Source organism: Dipodomys ordii, unplaced genomic scaffold (genome assembly GCF_000151885.1).
Source record: "Dipodomys ordii isolate 6190 unplaced genomic scaffold, Dord_2.0 Scaffold98, whole genome shotgun sequence".
Classification (NCBI taxonomy): domain Eukaryota; kingdom Metazoa; phylum Chordata; class Mammalia; order Rodentia; family Heteromyidae; genus Dipodomys; species Dipodomys ordii.
In genome coordinates this window covers 8,988,016-9,015,403 of record NW_012267314.1, presented here as the reverse complement: position 1 = coordinate 9,015,403, position 27,388 = coordinate 8,988,016, and the positions used below count along the sequence as shown (strand labels likewise).

The 27,388-nt window shown below is 39.0% G+C and overlaps 1 protein-coding gene and 1 long non-coding RNA gene across 2 annotated transcripts in view; one reads left to right on the top strand and one right to left on the bottom strand.

Annotated features, from left to right (window-relative positions):
- Phactr2 (phosphatase and actin regulator 2) overlaps nt 1-16,656 on the top strand; it is a 102,602-nt gene extending 85,946 nt beyond the window's left edge. The window contains exons 10-13 of the mRNA XM_013027006.1: nt 2,830-2,891; nt 5,296-5,433; nt 7,158-7,234; nt 16,569-16,656. Of these exons, the coding sequence (XP_012882460.1) occupies nt 2,830-2,891; nt 5,296-5,433; nt 7,158-7,234; nt 16,569-16,584 (293 nt within the window). The 3' untranslated portion in view covers nt 16,585-16,656. The remainder of the gene's footprint in view (nt 1-2,829; nt 2,892-5,295; nt 5,434-7,157; nt 7,235-16,568) is intronic.
- Nucleotides 1,929-23,130, bottom strand: LOC105993670. Its single transcript, XR_001175476.1, has 3 exons — nt 21,045-23,130; nt 19,114-19,120; nt 1,929-1,949 (listed from the first exon to the last, which is right to left on the bottom strand). It is a non-coding gene; the product is annotated as an uncharacterized LOC105993670 (long non-coding RNA).
- Nucleotides 23,131-27,388: the final 4,258 nt, after the last annotated feature.

Below are 27,388 nucleotides of genomic sequence, written 5' to 3'. Positions count from 1 at the left end.
GATACTGCTGAACCTTGACTGTTATATTTGTTATATGTTATATTTGTTCTTTAATAAGATGCCAAGGAGCCATCTCGGGGGCTTCTATCCACCTTATCTCTCTTCCTCTATCTTTCTTAGAAGTATGGTTTTGAACATGAGAAATATAAGGAACTCAACTCCCTACTGCAGTTGACCCTTCTGTTTTGAAAGGTCACTGGCTGTCACCTGGTTGAACAATGGCTTAATAAGGCAAAACTATATTCCCTTTGCAGAAATGAACAATGTAACATGTGTTATCTTTGGAATATATTAGATATCTAACTTGTTTTGTTTGAAATTACCCTTAAAATACAGCATAACACCCAGGTGCCCAGGCAGAAATCTTACGTACTCAGGAGGCTGAGATCAATGGATCATGGTTCAAAGCCAGCCTGGGCAGAAAAACTTTTATCTCCAATTAACCAGAAGTAGAGCTGTGGCTCAAAGTGGTAGAACACTAGCTTTGAATGAAAAAGCTCAACAAACAAAGGAGGAGGCTGCAATGCTTAATAAGAAATGTACTCATTATCTTGCCCATGTAATTGTAACCCCTCTGGACAGTATGTTCACAAAAAATTAAAATTAAAATTAAAAAAAAGTAAAAGCTCAAGGGCATCACCCCAGACCTGAGCTCAAGCCCCATGACTGCAAAAATAAACAAACCCAGCATAACAGCTGTACAGAAAGAATTAACTAAAATGTTTCAGTGATTTTTTTATTATTAATATCCCCACCGTCCAGTTTTAATCATATAAACCCCAATTTTGGCATTTATCCATTATGTAAACCTAACCATCTACAAGCTTTGTCTAATTCATATATGGCAATTACTTGAATCTTGATCATATATTGAAGGGTGTGAAAAGACAAATACACACACACACACACACACACACACACACACACACACATGGAAAAATCTGAGATCAGGTGCATTGCCTCACACCTGTGGGGCCAGTACTAGGGAGGCTAAGGCTGGAGAACCTGTTTCTATGGTCAGCCTGGGCTATATTGTAAGACCCTGTGTCAAAACAAACAAAATCTAAATTATAAACAAGTGTGTGTGACACACTGTGTGACACGTCATCTGCCTCTTGTCCTGTGGTGTATTTTAATCATTTGCACCCCTGCATTACTTGAATTTTTAAAATACTTATAATTATCTTGCCATAGAAAAGATTTTTCTTTCATTAATCCCTTCCACAGCATGATTTCCCCTCAGTAAAGTTCCTCGCCACACTGGAAGATAATTTGCATAAGCATTGGTATCTTAAGAATTAAAGTCTATCCTCACTTTATAGAACAGAAAAGGTACAAGAAGCAACGTACACACGTTCTTCAACTAAGCAACCAATAAAACCTGAAGGGGTGTTTGTTTCCTTTTTTAAAATTCCATCTGTTGCACAGCACCCAATTGTACAACTTGGTGAAGCACTAAGGAAAAAGAAGACTTAGGAAAGTTAAAGTCACAAGAAAATAAATAATTTCTACCCACAGTACACCATAACCCCATTCAGAACATTCTGGTTTCAAAGCCAAATTCAAAGAAATGTTTACATTCGGCTTCTATGGGAACCAAGGAAGACAAATCAAATATTTTGGTTGGGTTTGAATGGAACTCAGCAGCTCAGACATGCATCGGATGGTTCTCATTTGCTCTTTTAGCTCTTTTAATATGTCTCATATTCTTCACATGCAGGCCAGATCCCCAAGTAAAATTTCATCTGAATTCTGGTAAATCGTGCCTGTAAAGCCCATGCGATGATCACCAATAAACATCTTTGAACAGTATATGGACAGTCTCTTGTCCATCTTTATTCAGAATACAGCAGGCAGTCAGGAAACAGAAAGATTTAAAATTACTAAAATAAAACAATCATGCAAGAAGGCAAAGTCACCGCATGTGTACACACACACACACACACACACTTACACGCTTACACACACACTTATAGAAAGGATTTACATGTACAAACATGACTGACTGACCTTTCTGGGAAATCTTGTCTTACATTCGCTAGCCAAGTGCTCTACCACTTGAGCCACGCTTCAAACCCTTTTTGCTCTCATTATTTTTATGGATAGGGTCTTGTGCTTTTGCCAAGGGTGGGTCCTAGACTACAACCCTATCTCCTTCTCACTTTCTGTGTACCTGGGATCACAGTCATGCATACTACCACCTGGCTTTGCAAAGTCTTCATAATCTAGTTTTTTTTTGAAAGGCAGATTTATTACACAACAGGGGCAGCGCTAGTAAGAGGTAATCAGTAGAGCCCATTGTCATTCATCTTCAGGGTACAGACATGAGCTATAGGTTTAAACAGACAAAGAACCAGAAGCAAGGAGTGAAAGGTTCACCTAGACATTCCCAGTTACAGGTGTGGCCTGGCTGTCAGTATCCCAGTTTTGGATCTTATCATTGTCATAACTTTAGGGGAACAATCTGGTTAGATAACATTTTTTTTTGGCAGTACTTGGATTTGAACTCAGAGCCTCATACTCAGCTGTTTTGCTCAACTGGTGTCCTACCCCTTGAGCCTTGCCTCCAGTCTGGCATTTTTCTAGTTAATTGGAAAAGAGAGCTTTTCAGCCTAGGCTGGCTTTGGACCAATATTCTCAGCTAGCACCCTTCCGAGAAGCTAGAATTACAGACATGAGCCACCCAGCTCTTAACAATAACTTTTAAAGACATTAACAGGGTGTTTGATAAGTATTAGAATCAAGTACCTGTGATCTGATGGGCATTTCTGATGATGAAATTTCTCTCTAGTAATTAAGTTGTTGTGCTTTTTCTCCAAAAACAAACAGAAAAGAATGAAGAAGAGGAGCAAGAAGCAAAAATGGAACTTAAACGTAGACTTAGCCGGAAGGTAATGCCATTCTGAATGCTCTGAAATAAACTTTGTTGATTTGTTTAAATTTGCACTTTATATGTGAATGTAATACTTAGGCATAATTATTCTTATGTGACTACTACAGAATCATAGTCATTAAAAAATAAACAAAACAACTGTTCCTTTTTTTATTTGCATGTTATGTTAACTGTGGAAAGTTATTACTCAAAAGATTTTCATGCATTGTGTGAAAATCTTTAAAAATATAAAAATAAACAAAAAATACCACCAAAAATCTTCCATTCAGAGAACAATTATTAAAATTTCAATACATATAAATATATTTCCATTTTTAAAAAGTAACTTTTACACTGTTCTCGTTTTCCATTTAGTCTCGGATAAATTAAATAAATACCCTGTGACTACTGAAGATTTACCACTATCAGAAGTGGGAGTAATTTATTAAGTGAGCTTGATCAGCCAGTTTGGCTGCCACACAGCTACCCAAATTGACAAATTTGCTCAGACAATTGTTTCCACATTGTATGAAAATATAAATCTCATCCAGAGCCCTGCCAAAAGAATATTCTTTTGGAAAAAATAAAGCACTATCAGTCTTTAAATTTCATTATAAATCCTTGCAGTAATTCTTCAGATATACCTTTCATTCCTGGGGGGGAAAAAAGGGTGGGGTGACTAAAATACAACCAGAGTCAAGCATGCGGGGCCTAACCCACATTTTTGAGGGCTAGCTGGGACTTCGCAGCTTCCAGGGCCTGACCCACATCTTTGAGGGCTAGCTGGGACTTTGCATCATCAGTACTCTTCTGCCTGGCTCCAGAGGCACTCCTGGGGTGCATTGAGCTTTTCCCCAACCCACTTGGGCTCCTCCATGACTCAACAGTGCCTGTTGTTTCTCCCTTGCTCCTACTTGTCCCACCGTTGAGCCCTCCCTGCCATGACGCATGTGAATCTATAGCACTGGCATCTACCCTATGGCTGGCATAGTTCTGAAGGGAAGACTAGGTGGAGCATTTCTGATCTGTTATCAGATCAGAAATCAGTGGCCACTGACCGGTGGCGCTGCCACCTGGCCAGACCTTAAAGCACAAGGATTTCTCTCCTTGCTACTCCTTATTTCCACTTGCCCAAGAGATGCAGCAAGGATCCAGCAGTATAGAATGGGTAGCATCTAAGAATATAACAGAATACTTAGGTTGCCTAGCTACCAGGGCTCTGGAAAGGCAGAAAGGGCTGAAGTTACCCTAGCCCCGCTTAGGTGGGCTCCAGGTACAGATTCAGGCTTCTGGGAATCCTTGGATTGGAATGGTTTGAATAGTAGAGTGTTGACTTTGCTTCACTCTGGTTTTACTCAGGAGTAGACTGAGGACCAAGAAAGAGACTGCTTTTGACTACTGAGCATGTATGCACAATGTACCATCTATCTCTGAGCCCATGCAAATACAAATTACTATCTCCTCTAAAAAGGAAATAGTTTGCCTGGATATTGTGTGTGTGAGTGCACACGCACGTGTGGGCCCTGTGGGTAAAAGAGAAGTCTGTCCACCTGTGTGTACATACTCCTGGACATCTCAAATGAGGAGGGCCAGGAGGAGGTACTCTGACATAGCAGGGCACGTTGATGCCTGTCGACCAAGGAGGCTATCTTGCTTTCAGTCCTCATAATTGTGTTGGCTCTTTTGAACTTGAGACTAGCCGAAGAAAGGAAAGCAAAGGACTGGCTAGATTCAATATAATGAGAAATTGCATTGGGACAAAGGCCACAAGAATAAACCCTAGTGGTCTGAGTATCAGAAAGTTGGCAAGGAGGTATGGTTCTCCAGCAACTCTTCCTCCTTATCCCATTCTCCTGTCCTGCAAGTTGACTTTGCGAGCTAAAGGTCATTGCCAGCATGGGTCCTGGATCCTTGTTTTGCTGGCAAGGAAGGCTGCGGGCTCACCCTTGCTAGACCTTTCTAGGTCTTAAAAGACATTTCTGAGTGGACAGCTTTCATGGATGAGGATTGGGACGCGAATTAATTCATGTTTCTAAAAGTTTCACAGTTTTTTTCTTGATCATTCAGCCACGCTGGAGCAGGCGTGCTGCTGTGTGTGGGTCACTGTGTGTGCCTGTGTTAGGGATGACAGCCAGGCCTTGATCTCAGCGCTGGCAGGAAAATAACATAACGTAGATGGTTACTGCCAAACACGGTGACCTATCTAACGACGACGATTTTTATAGTCTTAAAAATGAGGGCACGCTGCTTTCTAGTTCTCGTTACAAATTCCCAAGACACCACTGCCTTTTTTTTTTGAAAGTGACCTTATTTAACCATAACTTTAAAGTGTTGTCTGTTAAAAAAGAAAAAAAGAAAAAACTTGCCACCACAAGACTATAAACAGTTTTACTGATGTATCTTTTCCACCCACCCTCCTGCAGCTCAGTCTGAGACCCACGGTGGCGGAGCTCCAAGCTCGAAGGATCCTGAGATTTAATGAGTATGTGGAAGTCACCGATTCTCCTGACTATGACCGCCGGGCAGACAAGCCCTGGGCCAGGTTGACACCTGCAGACAAGGCAAGCATTCCAGTGGCCATCTCATTGATTGCACTACTTTCTCCCAAGTTCCTTACTCACCTTCCACCTGATCACCCTCCGCATTGCAGATCTCACCCAATATTCTAGCACTTTTCTGCCTCTGACCATGGAAGCCAATTCAGTGATAGTATTTATAATGCCAGTGTAGTTCTGTAGCTAAGTCTCAGAGAAAAGCTAGTTTTTAATTACTTAGTCTTTAATTACGTAGTCAAACCTGGAAGAAGGCTTTCTCAGTCAGGATTTATATAGGTATACATAAGACACATATACATATTTGTATGTGTATACACCCAAAGACACACACATATTTAAAATAAGCCAAAAACTGAAACCAAAAGCTATGCATGATCCTGCCACTATTTGTTAATAGGTCACTAAGATTAATGTGTGGCTGAATGTGTCAGCTTCTCATTCTGAACAGCAGCATAGGCATCTCTTTGTGGTCATAAAATTTACATGGTACGAGTCATGTGTTCTTTAAATATGAAGGCATCCTATTTGATGTTTTCCTTGGGTAGCTTTAAGTGAAGGACTGAAATTTTAAGTTCTGTCTGTTTAGACTTCCAATATTAAAGAATAAATTGCGACTGCTTTTCTAGTAGCTTTGCGGCAGCTAGTCAAAAGCCATGTTGTTTTGGTGGGACCAAATGAAGAAGTTTCCTGGGAACATAATATTGTTTCATGGAAAGCTCCTGCCCTAAAATTTCTTAGGCTCGTGGAGGTGGCAGGGGAGAGAGGGAGGTGAGTAAATCCAGACCAGGAGTCTAGCCTTCTCTGCTCCTTGTGAAAGACTACTGAAAGCAATCTATCCTGATTTTATTTTTTGATTATCTTTTAAGTTGTTGTACTCAGGGGTCACAGCTCAACATGTCCGTTTATGAGTACTATGTCTCTTAATCTGTGTCACCTCCTTTTCATCTTTCTCCCCCAGCTGTCCCAACCCCACCCATTCCTTCAATTCTCCCACTTATTACATATATACATTGAATATGCTGCCTGCATTTGCCCACCCCTTCCTCGCTCCCTTCACCTACCCATCTCCCTTGACCTCCCTGCCCTCTCCCTCAATACCACAAGGTTCTAGTTTTCACCTTGTAAAAGCATAGGTTAGTTGTTCAAAGGAGTTTTTAGTTTGGCTTTACACCTTGATTCACCCTCACCTGAAAGGGTTGCCGATAGGGGATAATTTTCAGATTTGGGTATATTTGCATACACATAATGGGATGTGGGGATGAGAGCTAAGTCTGAGCCCAAAATTCTTGTATGGGGCTAGGGGTGTAGCTCAGTGGTAGAGCACTTACCTGGAATGACTGGTCCTGGATCTGATCCCCAGGACAGTATAAGCAAGTTCATTTGTGTTTTATGTATACCTTATATGCATAGCCGGAAGATCATTTTTCCACAGCATTATTTACTGTACCTTCACCTTGCAACAGCTGTATGAGGGCACATGTGGAATTTTCCACTTGTGACCTCATATTAGCACTCAAAAAATTCCAGATTCTGGTGCATTTCTAATTTCAGGTTTTCAGATTGGAGGTGCCCAACTTGTAATATATTGTATTTATTACCTGGTAGAAATTAGGAATCCTATTCTCAGACATTTCTTTTAAAAAAAATTCTGCTTCACTAATGGTGTGTAGACTCAGGAAATACACGACCTACATAATCATTCTACTTGTCTTTTTTTCCCCTCTGTGTAGGCAGCAATAAGGAAAGAACTAAATGAATTTAAAAGCACAGAAATGGAAGTTCACGAAGAGAGTCGGCAGTTTACAAGGTAGGTAGATAAGATGCAATGAAAAGGCTTTGATATGGTACTTTTTGTAGTAAGTCTAACTTGTCACAATTAAGACTTTGAAAACTGTTTAACAGAACTACCTAATAGACATTCATCCTTATTTCCTTTTACCAGTAACCTAAGTCAATGATATCGGTGAGAAAAGATAATTTTATTTAATTATATGATAATCATCTATGTCACTGAACTTGAAGTTCTGTGCCCAGAACAGATATTGGTAATCATTACCATGGGTGTTTATGTTTTTGCTCTGAGCTCGGCAGACAGAACTTAGGATGGAAATGGACTTTTCACAGGATGCAACTTAAAATAGGAATCAAGTTTTTACCAGTACCACAACGCACTATGCTGTTACTCAAATGATCTGTGACAGTAGCAAACACCTGAGATAAATAGTAGACAGAGAAAAGCATTTGTTTGAGCTTACAGCATTAGAGGTTCTGGCCCATGGTTAGTTGGCCTTGTTGCTTTGGGGCCTGTGGTGAGACAGCACCACATGGTAGCAATAAACAGCAAAACCACTCACCTTGTGAGAGGAAGAGGAAGAGACTAAGCCTACAACCCCTCTCTAGGGTACAACTTCGATGACCGAAAGTCTTTCCATTAGGCCCCCTCCTTCAAGTTCTCCTAATAGGGCCAAGCTGAAGACAAACACTTTTAATACATGAATCTTTACAAGACACTTCAGATCATAACCATAGCAACTCATAAACGTGCTGTTTTTCCTCCCAGCATGCTTTGGTACTAAAACCAGAAAGGACTTGAGCGATCACATTGTCTGCTTTCCCTCCTCCCCCCACCCCAACACATTCGACAGCTGTTCTGTTTATTTCAGTCTCACAGGTGTATGTGCTTTACTGTATCATAACAGGAAGGTTCCTAGAAATGTGCACAGAAATCAGATCTTTAGAAATTAAATTGATAGGGGCTGGGAAGGTGGCTCAGTGGTAGAGCGCTTGCCTCGCATGCCTGAGGCCCTGGGTTTGATTCCTCAGCACCACATAAGCAAAAAAAAAAAAAAGAAATTAAATTGATAAAAATAATACCAACACAAGTGATCACAAGAAGAGGAAGACCATGCTATGTCTTCTCAGAAAACCAATACTGATGCCTAAGCTAGAGGTGGCCTCTAGGACAGCCCCATGCATGTGGTTCACCTGACCTTGGAGTGGTTCCTGGAATGGTCTATATGGAACTGCAAGTCATCATGGGTAAAGCAAGTAGTCCAACATTAGATAACAGCAGACTCCATCTATAAACTCCACAGCAGGCCTCTGTAATTACAATATGCTCCCTAGCTATTCCCGGCACACAGATAAAACCTCTTTATCTTAGGCATATTCTTTCTTCATCTGTTTGTTTTCTCTATAACTTGTTTGTATTTTTTTTTCCTTTTTGCTAATACTAGTGCTTGAACTCAGGGCCTCGCCTTATGCTCTTATTTGTTGTTTTGTTGTGTTCTCTCAAGCTGGCACTCATACCACTTGAGTTACACCTCCGGTTCTGAGTTTTTGGGGCTGGTTAATTGGAGAGAAGAGGCTCATGGGCTAGCTTTGAATCAGGATCCTCAGATCTCAGACTTTTGAGCCGTTGTGATTAGACACGGGAACCACCAGAGCCTAGCTGTTGGTTTGTATTTGCAAGCAGGGCTTCCACCAACCAGAAGGTATCATTTTTCTCTTACTGAGGGCTTTATCCCATCATAATCTACTCTTGGATCACTCACATGCCCTGTCAAGCCAGACTTCTATTCTTGCTAACATTTGTGGGTCAGGGGAAAGTTCTTTCTAATATGTGACACCTAAGGTTGCACTATTCAGTGAAGTAAATCAGAACGAGGCAGCAGGATATTTATGGTGACGGAACTGGTCGGGGCCTCCAGGCAATTGAGAAAATGGCAAGTGTCTGTATCCTTGTGTCCTGATCCCAGAGCTGCTGGGGCTCCACTCCACCTACTCTGTGATTCAGGACATTTACTTCTGCATTGCCTTCCTGGAAATCAGGGTCTCTGATAACCATGTTTCCATTTGATAGCATGATGTGAGAATAAATTGCAGCAGCAAAGAATCAATTTAAAAACAATGTATTGCTATGAAAGTTCTCATTTCATGAAAAGGAGATATTTATCCTGAAAGAGGCCTTTTTTGACTGTTTCTGTCTATGAACAAATACAACAAAATTAGGTGATAGGTAGGAATCAGAGACATTTCTTTTACACATGTATGTTTACATACAAAATAATATATTTAGGGGCTAGGAAGGTGGCTCAGTGGTAGAGTGCTTACCTTGCATGCACGAGGCCCTGGATTCAATTCCTCAGCATAACATAAGCAGAAAAAGCTTGAAGTGGTGTTATGGCTCAAGTGGTAGAGCGCCAGCCTTGAGCTGTAGAGCTGAGGGACAGCACCCAGGCGGAGTTCAGGCCCCATGACCAAAAACAACAACAACAACAACAACAAAATATATACATATTTATATATTTAATTACAGTATTTAAAGTAAAAATCCTTTTCACTTCTTTCAGACCCACGGTAGCACTCTCACAAGTAAGACTGGGAAAATATTGATGCAGATCATAAATCTGGACTGTTTTCAAATGTATACATTTGAGTATATACACGTTTTTATATACACCCTCTCTCACACATATAAACAGTGTATCATTGATAAATTGCTGAACTATGACATGACTATGAACTATGACATGAAATTAGCTTTTCATTATCAAAAGACTGCTACCTTAATTTTATCCTATATCTGTGTAGGTGTGTGAGTATTTATGTGGAATTCTCAGCAGAGATCTGTCTATCTGTCTGCCTGTCTCTGTCTACCTGTCTGTCTGTCTGTCTGTCTATCTATCTATCTACCTACCTACCTACCTACCCATCTGGAGATATGTATAACACTTTAAACATACTACTCTGTTAGCTTCCAAAAAGAGCACATAGTTTACTGAATCAGTGTGTATGAACATGCTGGCTGGCTCATTAGCAGTTGAGTTAGGGGAGTGATTGAGAGATTCACATTCTAAAGGAAAGATTCTAAAAATTGATAGTGTACAATATAAACAATGGTACTCTCACTGATTTCTATGAGATCGAACAACACATTTTATTAACCATTCACTTTTTATTTTTTCATCTGATTTTCTTTTTTAGATGATTAGTAAAGCCTCCTTAGATATTATGGCTGTTCACCCTGGACTACATATGTCACTGTATTTTTCTCCTTTATTAATTGTTTTAATGATCTTCTGTTTACATATCAAAAGCTATGTTCTTATATTTTACCACATCATATTGTATCTTACAGAAGAAGGCCAAAATTATAAAAGTACCATTTTCCACTTTTATATATGCTTCTTTACTCTTAGGAATTTTATCCATTGGGCATTTATTTGTATATATTCAAAAAAGTAAAGTAACTCTACTCTCTGTATATGATTGGTTGTCTCAACGCCATTTACTTCCTCGAGATGTAAAATTCTCTTTTAGCATACACATGGGCCAGTTTCCTGGATCCTTGATTATATTCTAATAAGAGGGTCGTTCATCCCTGTGTCATATTATTTAATTAGAGTACATGATCTTTTTACATCTGATAGGATATTCTTTCGCTTTCAGAATTGTATGTCTATTTCTCTGTATTAATTAGAGAAATTGAGACTATTCTTAATGTGTCCCACAAAATAATGTGTTGATATCCTCATTATTGAAGTAAGTATTAATAGATGCAAGTAGATAAGCTTTGGGGAATAACAGCTAATATCAAGGGCAAACTGCAAAAGATTTCCAAAAAAATACATATTGATTAGCCCTCTTAAAATGTCTTTTTAGATCAGGAAAAATTAAATATTCATATCACCAAAATAAACATACCTTTAGTAGTCTTCAGAACTTGGCAATAAAGCAAATGTCTACTGCTATTTTCCATTAATTTATCTGACATCATTAGTACTGCATTCCATCTGGGAAGTATTTTTGGCTCTGGAGATATAAAAATCATGCTATGATTTTTCAAGATGTTTTCAGTCGTTCTTTTAAAAGGAAAAAGTTTGGAGTAAAGAGTACTGTTCCTAATCAAAATAATATACAATTATGATGATGCTTTGCACTGAGCTATTGCTCATGTAAAAGACAGTAGTACTCTTAGATCCAGACATCTTGTTGGGGGCGGGGATGTAAACAGCCTGTGAAGGATAACCTAGCTCTTTAAATGTAACCTAGCTACACAGCAGCTCTACTGCCTTCTAATTAGTGGCAGACTCTATTGCCTTGTACCGTTTAAGCTATCCCTAAACCTCCATGCTCCCTGTAGATTCAAGGCATGTAACACTTCCCAGAGAGGGCTCCCACATAGAGAGGTATGAAGGAGTACTGTGTATTCCCATACATAGCTTCCTTTGTTGGTGTCTCTTTGGAAGATGCAAAAGGCTGATAACATTGCTTGCCCTGGTTGGTTAATGGGTGGCAAGGGCCAACATAGGAGGGAGCTGTCACTATTTGCCCTGTTCACACCTTGTTACCTTTCCAGATGTAGAAACATGAGACTGTTTTCTCTTCATGTGTTTTAAATGCGAAATTATTACACGTATACACATACATAGAAGTTTCTTCAGCAATGATGTTATTCTCTGACCTGTTGAGTTATTATCATCCTCTATGGATTTATAGATAACCTAGGTAAGTGTGGTTTATCAGAAAATGGTCTCAGAGGGACTGTACTTGGAACTGCAGTATAAAATCATGAAGGACCTCCACAGAGGAGCAAGAAGGCTGGATAGGTAGTGGTACTGACTTTCCTGGGTACCCCCATTTACTTGTACCTCAACAGAAACTTGAAGAGTTGGAAAATATTGCAAGCTGTGCACAGTATTAAGAAGGTCCAGGCCCAGGCAGCTCGTGGCCTGAGTTCTCAGCTATGTTTAGGAAACTCTTGGTTTGCTCAATAGAAGCCAATGAGCCACAGTAGTGAAACTTTTTTAAAAGAAAAGGGAAAAGAATTATTGAGGATCTCAGTAAATATCAAATAAGAAAGTTCAGTGAAGTGAAGTTTTATATTTGTGAGTAATTTTACTCTTTTATTATGAGATTGAATGGATAGAAAAATGAGTCAATATTTCCTGGTAACTTGTGGGGAAACAAAGAAAATAGTTGTCCTCATCTGAATTCTGTGATTTAAAAAAATAGCTTTTTCTTGCCCCCTATCCCATTCACTCCCTCTCAACGTTCTGTTCCACAAGGGTGGAAAAGCATTCTAGTTTTAAGAGTAAGAAATGTAAGTATTTTCAAATTTAAGTCTCTAGAAAGTTCTGGAAAAAGAGGGGATGACAGTTTAACTATCCTTAGGGCAGAGTACGTCTTTATTGCTCCACAGACAAAGCCTAAAGCCAACTTGTCATTCGGTCACACAGACAAACCTTCCAGAAGGTAAATGAATGCAAACCACTGAATAGTAACAAATTTAATAATAATTCACATTTTAGTACTTCCAACTGTAAAATTTTAGAGCTGAATATGAAGATAAGATGCCTAATTTCACGTGTTGACCAAATCTGCACAGTCTGTATAAAAAGATGCTATAATCCAGGCATGGTGGCTCACCCCTATAACCCTAGCTATTCAGGATGCATAAACAAGAAGATGGCAGTTCAAGGTCAGCCTGGGCAGTTAGCTTGAGGCCCTATCTGATGAACAAACTAAAAGATCTGGGAGGTATCAGCTCAAGTGGTAGAGCACTTGCCTGACAAGCACAAGGCCCTGAATTTAATCCCACTACCACAAAATAAATTAAAAAATAAGTTGGTACAGTCTTGGTCTGCACATGATTGTAACTACAGTACTGACTGGTCACCTCTCTGCTCTGCTGTCTCCTTCTAGTGCAAACCAGAGATGCTAATTATCTTCTGGAAGAACCCCCGGGCAAATGATGCCTGTAAAGAGGAAAAACCTCTTCATAGTGTCCATGCTAGGTTTGTGAATCTAAAAGGAGACTACAATCCAGAAAAATGCTGGGTTTCCCTGCACAATTTTACTTGCTCTTTGCTTAACCAGATCTTTCATTTACTTTCTTTCCCCCCATAAACATTCCCAATAGGAAGAGAAAGCACCTCGTATCAGGTTACCCTACATCTGACCCTTGAATCCAGAACCAAAAAACATCTGAAGATGTGGAATTGAATGTTTGGTGTGCAAAGCTCAGCAAAATTGAAGAGGCCTAAATCACTGCTAAATTAGATGGGGTGGGGGAGGGGGTGTTTCGCAGGTACAAGGCATTTGTCTTGTGTCATCAGAGATCCTGGGGCTCCCACCTCCATTGGGAATATATTATATCTATGTATTGCAATATAGGCAATGCTTGTGTGACCGAGTGTCACAACAGTGTCCCCGAGTGAGGGGCACTACCTAAGGATGTCACTGCATTGATGGACATACTCCTGTTTTAACCACAACTTACTAGTTTGGGAAAGCTCACTATATATATATATTCTTTTTATTTTAACTTTTGGGAAGTCAAACATGCAGCAGAAGGTGAGAAGTCCCATGTACCCCTTAGGCAGCTCCTGCAGTAATTAACTTAGGACCAGTCATATCTGGTCTCTTCTTATATCTTTCAGTTTTCCTTGAATTTAACATGGTCACACTTTGTAAATGTATATCATGTGGGGGAAAAGAAATGATACACCATGGCTTGGTGTCAGAAGCTCACACCTGTCATCCTACCAAGAAAGCAAGGATCATGGTTCAAGGCCAGCCCAGGTACAAAAGTTCAACACACCACTTCTTAGTATATAGCTGGACACAGTGTTTCACACCTGTCATCCAAAGCTTGTGGAAGGCTGAGATGCAGAGCATGTTGATCCAGGCTAGCCTGAGCAGAAAAGCCTGTAAGATTCTATCTTCTGGAAGGAAGCTAGATATGGTAACATGTGCTGTAACTTCAGTGACAACAAGTATAAAAGTCAGCCTGTCATGGCTCAGTCATGTTTCTGGGCAGGAAGCAAGATGTTATCCTAAAAATAACTAGTAAAAAAAGAAAATAGGACTAGCTGGGTGCTGGTGGTTCATGTCTGTAATCCTAGCTACTCATGAAGCTGAGATCTGAGGATTGAGGTTCAAAACCACCCCTAGGAAAGTCCATGAGACTCTTATCTCTAATAAAATATCCAGAAAAAGCAAGAAGTAGTATGCTGTGGTTCAAGTACTAGAACACCAGCCTTGAGCAAAAGAATCTCAGGAACCATGCCCAGGACCCAAGTTCAAGCCCGAGGACCAGCACCAAAAAAACAAAAAACAAGACTGGAGGTATGGCTCAAGTAACACCAGCAATAAAATAACTCTTAATTCAAAACTCCCAGTACTGCTAAAAAAAAAAAGGGAAGGAAGGAAGGAAAGGAAGGAAGGAAGGAAGGAAAGAAGGAAGGAAGGGAAGAAGGAAAGGGAGGGAAGGGAAGGAACAACCTTGTGCCAGATAGTACATTTCCATGAATATGGAAAAGTGAATGAGAATGGTGTTCTCTTATCTTCTCCTGGTCTAGCAGCAAAGTTCCTGCACAAAGAGCATGTGATAAGTAGCTGGCAGGTGCCAGAGACTACAGAAGCACAACTGGCTTCTGTGCTTCCTGAAGAGATGAAAATGAGAGAGTTTAGGGACCGCAGAGAATGAGACCTTGCAAACTGGAGATGGGAAAAAAGATGAGTGGAAGACAGAATGTGTACACAAAGCATTGTGGGAGCTAATGACTAGCATTTGCATACTAAAGAGAAGTGATAGAAACATGGTAAGCCCCACTCTGAAGGGCTTTATTTTTTTCTTAATATATATTTTTTATTGTAAAGATACTGTTCAGAGGGGTTACACTTACATGAACAAGGTAATGATCCCATTAGGTATCCAGCATTGTTACCCCCTCCTTTATTTTTCCCCTACCATCCCTTTTCTCCCCCAACTCCCCAACTCCTCCCTCCCCTCTCCCACTCCAACACCTTCCCCCTCCCCCCAGCAAAGTTGTAAAGTGATTTTTTGTGTGTTTCTTTGTGTGTTCTTCCCCCATGGTACAGCCCCTGTTGTCACTGTATTTGATTCCAATGTTCTGCATTCTGTGTATATATTTTTCTAATTTGGGGAGGAGAAGGGAAATAACAAAATGCTGAAATAAGGATACAGGATGAGCCATTGTCACAATGAGATGTACAAGACACTATGTTGAAAACAAACTGAAGAGCTTTAAATCATAGCGCCAAACCAAAACAAAAAAAAACAACTATATTTTGTAAAGAATGGAAAGAATACAATTCTGAATCCAAGTGGGATCTGTATTTCACAATGAAAAGGCTAGGGATGGTATGGAGCCTGGGACAGGGAAAGCAATTTGAAAACAGGGTTGGCGAGGTTAAGCAGAGCTGCTTAAAGGTGGAAACACGGAGCTGGCTGAAGAGCTTGATCACAGAAAGCATACTGGAGAAGACGGCTCTTGACCTTGACCTTAACAATGAAAGCACAGATGGGAAATGGAGTGAGGGAACTGCATTGTTAGAAGAGACAGTGTGCTCAAACGCACAAGCTGCACAAATGCAGGAATGTTCAAGAACCCTCTTGGAAGGAAAATAAGCCAGCCCTCTGGCTAGCAAGCAAATTGTGACAGTAATGCCAGCACTAGACAGTGAAGGCTTTAATGGTTCTGACAAGCAGTCCTGGCAGGATTTAATGATACATGGGAAAGGAAGAACAAAGATGAGAAAGGACTTGCAACTCTAGGAGTTAATACTTTAAACAGTAAACCATTGAACAAGATAGAAAGTACCAATGGAGGCTAACTAAAGTTGTATAGTTATTGACATGTTTTATAAGTTACTTGTAGACTATCCTGGTAGAAATGCCCAGTGAGTATTTCCAAATCTAGATGTGGAAAAGCTAATTTGGAGTCACCAGCAGGAGATGGTAAGATGCTAAAGCTAACAAAATGGTTGTCTATTTTTGTCTGCCTTTTATATTTGCAGGCTAGGTGTAACCAAAGCCATCGGTGTAACATCTCACTCCATTTAATATGAATGAGAAAGTGACCCACAAAAATAGCAGTATTTAGTCTGGCTTGCTCTCTGAACTGAGTATCAACCAGGAATCTTTTAGGTGATTCTCTCTGCTCTCCAACATCATGTGTCTAACGGTCTTCTGTTATGACAACAACTATTCACAGTAATTCTGTCAGGGAACATCTAGTGCGGCTTTTCCTATCAACATGACCGTACCTTGTTCAGTGCATTGTACTGCATGCTACATACCAAGGACTCACCATAACTGTTTTTTGCTCTAGGTTCCATCGCCCATAATGAAGTATGGGACTGCTTGGAAATTGATTGATCATCCTTACTGGAAGCCCTGCTTCTGGAAAAACCTGATATTGCACTGAGATGTGAATGTGTGTGTTTCTGCTTAATTGTGGCCAAGGAACTCAGCTTTGTTCGAAAGCATCCTTCTCCTGGATCACCCAGATGGGGTCCGTAAGCAACAGAAAAGGTGCAACTAGCCTTGCTGCCCAGAATGTGAATTGATGGTAAGGGACAGACACTATGGTTACATGAGCTGTTCTTCATCAGGAGTTTTCATCAAAGAAAATGAGCAGAAGACAATCAGTGGCTCCCTAATACCAGAAAGCCAAATGGTATGGAGTGTGTAGTTTAAAGAAAAATGAAGATTGCAATTGCTGGGCACTGCCAATGGGTGGGAGTTGAAAATCAGAAAGAAAAAGAAAATATTTCATTATGTTAATGAAGAAAAAGCAAAGCACAAATGTATTTTTGAAGCGGGCATTTGGTATTTGAGAACTTAAGCGATTTGGGAATCTAACCACTGATATAGATTCCTTCAAGACTTGCTAGAACATTCTTGTCTCACCATTAAGTTGGTACAGTATAGTACCGTTATTTTATGTTGTGCCAGTGAATCCAGTTGCCAGAAATATGTCTGAATGTGTTCATGCCTCTTTTTCTTAAATGCAAGAAGCTTCTACCAACTCTTACCAAGCATGCTCATTGAAATTTTGTTGCATGCTTTGCATAGCTCAGCTATATTCACTTGACATTTTTTACATACCTATTCCTACTCGGCCCTCTACCAGGATAGCAGGACAGGGCATACAGTTAGATGTAATGTAACCCTATAAAACTGATACAGACTTCACAAATAAATCTTTTGGGCTTACCCTATCTTGAGTATCTGGAGTCAAGCAGCTAGTCAAAAAGTTTCTATTTGATCTAAGCAAGATCATATCGACAATCACGAGACCCTTTGTATAAGCCAGGTACACATAAGTGCTGCTGGCTGTTAGTTCTGAAGGACAATGAAAAGGACCTAGTATTTTTTCAATGCTGCATTTATATAAAGTTGGGTTGCTGCTATTAAAATCAACCATATGGGTTTTTTAAAAAAAAACACAGTAAATTTGGGTAAATTGTGTGTGAGGAAAACTTTACCTTGTATATGAAGAGCCTGCAGATCGTATCTATAAATATAGTATTTGCTTTCAATGGAAGAGGACGAGTCAGGTGAGCATTCAGCTGGGTTCCCAGGGAGCTACAGTCAGTACTGTTTACACCAGCATCCTTCTGCTATTGTCCTCTTCTCTGCCAGTCCAAGCAGAGCTTCCACATACTTCTACCAATCTGTAAATACTCGCTTGTGTTTCATTGTTCTCTCGCAATTATTTGGTACCCCTTTTATCTAAAATGCCCAGGATATGTAATATTCCTAGAAGCTAGAATAGAATTTTCTGAATTGTTTCTAGTTCTGAATGGGAAAGACTATGATTTCTTACTTTCAGTCCCAAAGTGTAAACATTTTAAATGTTGGGTTAATTGATATTTCCCTTCCTGCTTTCCTCCCCCATTCATTAGTATTCTGAAGAACCATTTAAAATTGGATTCTCCTATTTAGAAGTTAAAAAAATAGCCCCAATTTACTTATGATAAAAAGGCAGGACCATTTTTTAAGGAAGAAAAGTAACTGGTATTATTACACCTCTTGGTGCACTCAGCTGCATGCATTCATAAAATCAGCCTGCTTTCTGTGTCACCATTTCACTAATAAAGATATTCTTTGGCTTTGAAAAAAAATGTGTATGCATGTCCCATAGGTCGGACTCTGGCTGAGGATTTTTGCTTTGTTTCATTGTTTTGCAGTATAGTTCTGCCACTGAACTACATTCCCAGTTCTTGTGTTTCACTCCAGCTATAAAAAATTATTTTGTTCTTGTTTATTTTTACAGATATTCTTTTGTATAATACTTTATTGTTGTTTTAGTGTCTTGAGAAAAATACTAAGGAATGTGTTTCTTTGCTTTTTTCTTCTATCCTTATAAACTTTGAAGTTTTTCAATTTCTAATCATGAGAGCTCTGTTTCATGGTAAATGTGATACATTAACATCATTTTGTCACTCAAGATACTTGTCAAGAAACTTCCTGTTTGGTTGATGGAAAGAACAGTCTTTTCCCACTAGTAATGCATAAAATACAATTTTTTAATCCTTCCAGTGAGATTCATTCAGCATAAAAAGTTGAATATTAATATGTTGTTTTTTCTTGCATAATATATTAGGTTTATGAACTACCCACACCTTTCTTCCATTTGGTGTAGAAAAAATTGTATGTTAGAAAAGCTTTAAAATTGTATGTTAGAAAAGTTTAAAAAGTAAAAAAGAAATTAACCACTGCTGGCTTAAATAATTAGGGTCACCAAGTACTTTATTACAATAAACCTTTAATTTAAAAAAAATAGCAAGAATTAAAGGCTCATGAGATAAACTGTATTTCACAGAATAAGGTTCTGATTTCCTACCTGACCAGTCCTATTTTACAGTTACACCTCTACTCACTACCAATGTTTCTGCAACCTAGCCACTACACTTCTGTTCTATGGAGAAAATGACTGTGTGCAAAATTAGATTGGTTAACTTGGTTTTGTTTTCCTGTTTGGCACATGTTCTCTCACTGAGCTATTATACTTGTAACCCTGATTTCTCTTCCTCTTGCAGTTGTAACCCAATTCCAGGTTTTCACTAACATGAGATATAATGTGAAACTGACATAGACCAAGTCTGAATCCCTCAGATAGGGAAGGAAATAAACCCTTCTCCAGGAATGTCTCAGCCAGGAAAGAACTAGACAGAGTATAAAAACCAGAGGGACCAATGCCATCTTTTAAAAAACAATAGAGCAGGGAGAAAGCTCCTTAATATTAATACAGTAAGAATATGCTAAATGGGTTTGATCAGCATCCCTATCAATCAATACAAAAAAATTAGTTCTCTGGTGATCATCATTCAGTTAAGGTAGCTTGTTTGATATTTTTTGGTCTGTTGAAGTGTCTTGCATTTTATATACTAACTGTAGTCTATGTTAATTCCAAACAGGATTTAACTGAGGTCTACAGAATTCAGGGAACTGTCCTGGCATTTGAACAGCTGTTAGAACTGAAGAAAAAAACAAACACATCTATCTCTTTGACTTACCCAGGAAGGCTGACATTCTGGTTTCATCTTCATCTTCTTATTGTCAGAATAAGGCTAGTCACTAGTCTCTTCCGAATGTCATAGCAAGTATAGAAGCAGTGGATCCATCCTTCAAAAAGAAAATCACCAAATTTCAAAAGGAGTTAAATCCTTAAGATCCATAACTCACCAGGTTTTGCATCCTGCAGTTCATTCAGTACTGATTGGCACCTTAAAAATATTTAGTAGTGTTAAATATATATATATATATATATATATATATATATCAGCTTACACTTGGAGGAGAAAATTAGTACTGAATATCTTGATAAATACCCTATCAATACTTCATAGAGTCAGACAAACATAAGTTTCAAAGTTTCTACTGTATGCACAATTGAGAAAGTAAGTCTTGCATGTGCATTTTAACAGTGAAAACTTCCCCTTCTTCCTCTCTTGCTCAGAACTTTCATCCACCTGTTAGCATTTTAAGTGGTTCTAGCAGTGTGTTTCATAAGGGACTTTCCTCAGTGCCGGTCAGATGGATTTCAGCTAACACAAGAGAAATGAATCTAGGTCAATATAGCAGAATTGTCCAGGCATTCCTAAATTCTAGTGATGTGAAACCTACCTTTATACTAAAAGTAAATGCTCAGATCCTTATTTCCTCAAATCCTTAGAGTATGTTGATACAAGAAACTTTTTAGTATCGTTTGTCTATAAAACTATCCCTGAGCTCCTTGGTTAATCTCTCAATTACAAAGTATTTGCTGTGTGCTTCCTGGTGGAATACACACACACACACACACACACACACACACACACACACACACACACACAATGTATGTGAGAAACCAAAATGAACTTTCAGCATTCAACTATGTGCCAGAAGGGAAGAGTGCCAAAAGCAAATCATCCAGTCAATAGAACATCTTCCTGAGAGAAAACACATCCCTACATAGTTCAAACCCAACTTTCAAAGAGGGATTTGCATCTCTACAGTGACTAAGGTTAGTAGGAACACAGGTAGTAGAAACCCCTCAAACTATTATCATTTTCACTTCCCAGTTACTTTATAATCAACCAACTTAAACTCTTAGAAACTGTGAACTACCATTAGCATTTCAAGAAATCAGCTGAAGCATAGCCTACCTATGCTTTTTTGAAGTCGGGGGTCTTCACAAATTAAGAGAATCCATTGGCTACTTTGGATTTTTTGGCAAACAAATCCTGTGATAGCTATTCCCACCTAATATCTTTACCAAAAAGGGCCATTTTAAGCTACGCTAAGATTTGCTGAACACACACATACACCACCACCACAACCACTACCACCACACCAAAAATGTCATTTAGCTTGCCACATTGCTAACGCAGCTACACATATCAGCAAAGTACTGTTGATCAGTGCTTCTCAGTGGGGTGCTGTCCGCATTTGGATCAGAATGATTTTTGTTGTACAGAAATGCCCCCATGCATGGCAAACATTTAATATCCCAGGCCCCTGTGACTGACCATCAGCAGCATCCCCAGTCATTGTGAAAACCAAACCTAAAAGCCTTCCTCCTTGTTCACATACCACCATTGGAGGGTATTACCCCTCTACCCGAGTACCAACTGCTGCCATTTGAGAAAACGCAGGAAAAAGTGCCGCTTCCTAAGCCTTGTGTCACCTCCTTGCTTTTTCTCAGACCACCATCACTTTTCCAAGTCTTCTGCCTGCATGCAGTTTTCACTGAGCAGTCCTGGCAATTATAGTGGGCATTAGGTGTAGTGACTCACCCTTGGCCTGTGTATACTTAAAGGAGAGGTTTTCTACATGAAGCAGTTGGGTGTTTTGTATGTTTTGTTTACTTCAGAACTACCCTATTGGTCATAGTCCTTGTCAATCATCAGGGTTATTGCAAGAGTTAAAACACAGTGACTCATAATAATGCACCTAAAACAATTCAATGCTCTTGGAAGTCACCCCATAATGTTATATTGCCTCTCCACACTCCTCCCAGTTTCAAAGAATTTTGTATTTGTCTTTCTAATGAAGGACTTAATCCACATACACAGATTTGAATTCTCCTGTATAAATACAGTCCTGTGGTTCCACCCTTTTGAAGATGTATGAATTCTGTATTATGATGGAAATGTGGATAAACTGTGGGCTCGTTCATATTCGTGTTGCAGAGTTGGTCACACACAAAGCAAGATGAGTTGACCCACGTGAAGCAAGGTTAAACTGTGCTAAAAATACAGAGGCGTGCTTTCTCTGTCTCTCTTTGTCACTGAAACGGATTGATCAATGCACCTTCAATTCTTGTAAGGTAAATGGAATTAAGTTAGCCACTGTAATTATGTGAAATATTAAAATCCTAAAAAGGAAAACCTCAAGGCAGAGTAACATAGAGTTAATAAAGATGGTCAAATCGTAAACTTAGAGATGGTGCTTTAAAATTCTTAGCTTTTTTAACAGCAGTATTTTTTTTAACGAGAATAAATTGAAAGGAGTCAACGAGGCAGAATGCTACTCTACCCTCCACCCTCAGGTCCATTTTATGGTATATTAAAATGCCAATAAGAATATATGTGCCACTTGCCAGTCTGAGGGCTTCTCCCTTGCTGGGTGCTTTTGTGATTGGACTGTATCTTTACATTTGTAGAGCATCTCCACAATGAGAAGTTGCTACTGCATTACTAGCTACTATTGGGAAATAATCAGTGAAATGAGGGTCAAACCACTTTCCTCACTTCAAAGATAAGCACTCGTGTTTTTTGTTTTGTTTTGAGTATTTTTTTCATGTGGCTTTGAAATGGGCCAATGTGTTCAAACATTCTATACCAATTTCACAAGTTAAATACTTACTAAAAATTCAAGGTAGGCTTTGTTTTCTATGTAAGAGTGGTTTTTAAAATAATAGACACTTGGCATTTTTCTGTTATTTCACATTTTGGTTAAAGTAATTAAAATGGTTTCACTGTGAGCATTATCAAATTAACTTAATGATTCCCACTTCCTGCAGCTGACACAGTAGAAGATCTGTGTGTGTAAATAACTGGAACTATTACACTGATTAGCCTGACACTTTTTCTTTATGTTGTCCTTAATCTGTACTGTATTATAGTATGTACGTATAAATATCTACCAGTAAACACACGTATGTATATGTATTCCACTATTGTAACCTTAAAGAAAGACTATGTATTATCTTTTTTATTTCATATTGGTGTTTGTGTTATTTAAGAAGCAAACTCGTGCTCTATCTAGTGGTATAATATAATAGGATACTTTGCTGTGCACAATTCCAAGTGCCTTAGAACATTGTTTAGCTTTCCTAAGTACATATAAATGCATATATATGTGTATAAAATTGGGAAAAGTTACCTCAATAAAATATTTGAGAAAACCCCAGTTGTAATGTGTTCCAATGTGTATTCTATTCAGATAGTGCTTAATCCTTTTGAATTGAAAGTTCAGAGTCTACCAGGCATCTGTGAAAGAATTCAGAAATTTTCTTTAAAGCAACAGGGTTCTTTTTTGGGTTTTGGTTTTTGGTTTTTGGTTTTGTTTTTTGGTCAGTCATGGGACTTGAACTCAGAACCTGGGTGCTGTCCTTGAGCTCTTAGCTTAAGGCTACTGCTCTACCACTTTGAGCCACAGTGCCACTTCCAGTTTTCTGGTGGTAACTGGAGGTGAATTTCATGGGCTTTGTTACTCATCCTCAGAAATAAGGTTGACCCAAGGGTAGAGCAAAGCATAGGGAGAGGGGATGATGAGTCTAAGAGGGATGGAAGATCCTGGACACACAATGGAAAGGATCCAATTTTGAACATAGTTGCATTGATTTTACTTGCCTTCTTCTGGACTGTCCACATGTAGACAGATGGACTGTAGTCTGAGTGGATATTGGTTTTAAGACCCAGGGAACAGTCTGGACCAGAGGATTAGGATGTATGTAGGTCAGTGGTAGAACACTGCCTAGAATGCACAACGTCCTGGGTTTAATAGAGTACCGGATATCTCTGCAAAAAGAAAAAAAAAGAAATCTGGGTTTCAAAGAGGAAATTAGTCCTAAGTAAAGATCCAGAAACACAACACATCAAAGAAAGGCTGAATAGATGGGATTGCATTAAACTGAAGAACTTTATATGACAAGGGACATAGTAGGACAAACAGAAAGCCCACCAATTGGGAAAAGATCTTTACTAGATGCACATCAGGGCCTCATATCTAAAATATACTTAGAGCTCAAAAAAATTAAGCCCCCCCAAAACAAATCCTCAAAGGAACAACAACCCCATCAATAAAATGGGCTAAAGACAAAAAGAGACTTCTCTGAATAAGAAATAAGAATGGCCAATAGACACATGGAGCAATGTTCTTCAACATCTCTGGCCATAAAAAAATGCAAATAAAAACAATATGAAGATTCTACCTCATCCCAGTTAGAATGGCCATTATCAAGAAAACTATCAATAACATGCTGGTGGGGATGTGGCCAAAAGGGAACCCTACTACATTGTTAGTAGGAATGTAAACTGGTTCAACCACTCTGGAAAGCAATATGGAGATTTCTCAAAAGACTAAACAGAGCTTCCCTATGACCCAGCAATCCCATTCCTGGGCATTTACCCAAATGACCACAAACCAGCCTACACTAATGCCACCAGTTCATTGCAAAATTGTTTACCATAGTTAAGATATGGAGCCAATCCAGATGCCCCTCAGTAGATGAATAGCTCAAGAAAATGTGGCATATATACACAATGGAATTCTATGCTTCCATCAGAAATGCTGAATGGCATTGCCCCATTCATAAGGAAATTGAAATACTTGGAACAATTATATTAAGTAAAGTAAACCAAACCCAAAGAAACACAGGCTGCATGGTTTCCCTCATTTGTAATAATTAGGATCTGTCTATAAATCCACAAGTTAACCCAATGGATAGAAAAAAATAATTACATTTGTGCATGATTAATTAAACAGCACTCTAAACGTTCTCACACAGAACAAAGGAGGATATTCTTAGGAGAGGAGCACAATGGCTCAATAGCAATATGCATATGACCATCTGAAATGATGCTTATTGAAATGAACTCCAAGGGATGGAAACAAGAGGTTTTTTATTGCACTGTTTTCAGTTATTTCTTCTTTCTTTTACCTTTGGCTTACTCTCTGTTGTGACTGTTTTTTATTTCTGTACCCTTTGTCTTGTATATGTTTCTCTGATTTGGGGAAGGGAAGGGGAATCACAGAAACAGTGGGACAAAGAGTGAACCAATTCAACAGTGAAACTCAACTAGACACTATGTTTGAAACAAACTTTACAACTTGGGGGAGAGGGGAACTGGACTGGAGAGGAGTGGAAGAAAATGAGGGAAGGGGTAACACTGTTCAAAAAAATGTACTCATTACTTATATAACTGTACATCACCTTTACTTCTGTACATCACCTTTACAATAAAATTTAAATTATTTTTTAAAAAACAGGAAGTTGAAAATCGTCAGCACCTGCAATGGTATCTGTAGAAATGAATAACTCTCTCCCCCCAAAAAATGTAGCTTAAGACCATGAAAAAATTGCTATAATATAAAGTTAATGAACTATTTTCATATTGCCTAACTTTGTCTCTGAGACTATAACATCTGAAATTGTTTACACATCAGCTGAGTGGCTTCCAATATTTGTTTTTAATTTAACCAGGGTTTTCCTGGGCAGATTAATTTTAAATAAGATGGAATAACATTCAGGAGATTAAATTATACAGCAAAAATATATTTGAAAATTCTTTATATTGGACCAATACTAAATTCACATATGCTATTCAGTAAACTTCACACAGTCTATTTTTACTTCGTGGTTGGAATAGATGCCTGATTCTTTCATTTGGCTCAGAATCAGAACTGTTCCAATTTTTTTCAGATTATGGAAGATCTGTATATACATAATGAGACATCCTAGAGATGAGACCCAAGTCCACACAAGAAATTTATTTATGTTTCATATGTATATTTTATACATAGCCTGAAGGTAATTTATATTATATTTTTAGCACATCTGTGTTTTGACAGCTACTTGTCTCATGAACTCAGGTGTGGAATTTCCACCTGTGACTTAATATAATCTTACCTTCACGGTATAAGAATTGTACTCAGCCCAGTGAGCAGCACAAGGAGCAGTTGTGGTACACTTCAGGACCTGAATTCCTATGGGAAGTATGTGAATGTCTCATGTACCCAGGTCTGCTCATTGATGTTCATTGATAGGCAGAGACACCATCTTCCTCAAGCACAATGCCAGTAAACCTACTCTTTCATTTGCTGAAGTTCATAAATTAAATGCATGCATGATGCAACTACCCCATAATTTTGTTGTTGTTGTTGTGGGGCTTCAACTTAGGGCCTGGGCACTGTCCATGGGCTCTTCTGCTCAAGGCTCGTGATCTACCACTTTGAGTCACAGCTCCACTTCCAGTTTTTCAGTGGTTAATTGGGGACTTTTCTACCTGGGATGGCTTTGAACTATGATCCTCAGATCTCAGCCTCCAGAGAAGCTAGAAATACAGGTGTGAGCCACCAGCACCTGGTCCCATTTTTTTTAATTTTCCTGTTTCAATAATTCGTTGCTCAAAGTAAAACAGATTAAATTGTTAATGACATGTATTCCCTAAAGCTAAGGTGAATGCAACTGCAAACTACTGAAGGAAACTTAAATTCAAATGGCAAAAGACCAGTGAAGAAAATTCAGATGAACATTACCAAGTTTATCCACCAATCAAATATGCATTTTAGATTGAGTCAGTAAACAGAAAACCAAAATAATAAAAAGACACTATGTGATTATAAAGAAGTCACGCGTAGGGGTACTTGCCTATTGTAGTCCCAGCCACTCAGGTGGCTGAGACAGGAGGAGCTGGTAAGGCTCGCCGGTGCAACAGCATGAGACCTCCCATTCCCCATCCCCAGACAGACAGGATAAGTGCATATAAAATTACTAGAAGCAAGGGAGTAGAAGCAAATGAAAGATTTGCTTGAGTACCAGTACCTGCATCAGTGGTACTCACTAGACACTATGTTGAAAATGGACTATACACTTTGTGGGTGAGTATGCAGGGGGGTGGGAGGGTGGGAGGGAGGGGACTGGGTAACAGCAAGGGAAGGGGTGGCATTGTCCAAACAGAAATGTACCCTTTACCTCACTTATGTAACTGTAACCCCTCTGTACATCGCCTTTATAATAACAACTTTAAAAATTAAAACTTCTGGAAACCAACCATGGACTCTGAAGAATCTGGAAAGTACCAGAAATGTATGGCAAGCAAAAGGATAAGATCCAGGGAAGTGAAAAAGTTGGTTTAGTATGCAAGTGAAGAAACTCCATTACGTGCATTTCATCTGATGCAAGGCTCATGACCCTGACATATCCCAGATGCTGAAGGCCCTTGTTTTGAGCTGCCATCCCACGCACCATGCATTTAGGGGAATTACTACATTTAGCTATAAAGAGGCTAATAACTCACAGTCACCAAACATTTACTAAAAGTCAGGGCAAGTCCAAACATTTCACACACATTTCCCCATTTAACCCAGCAGCAACCCTACAGGGTATTAATAATAATAATGTCATTCCCATTTTTACATCGAGGGGAGTACACT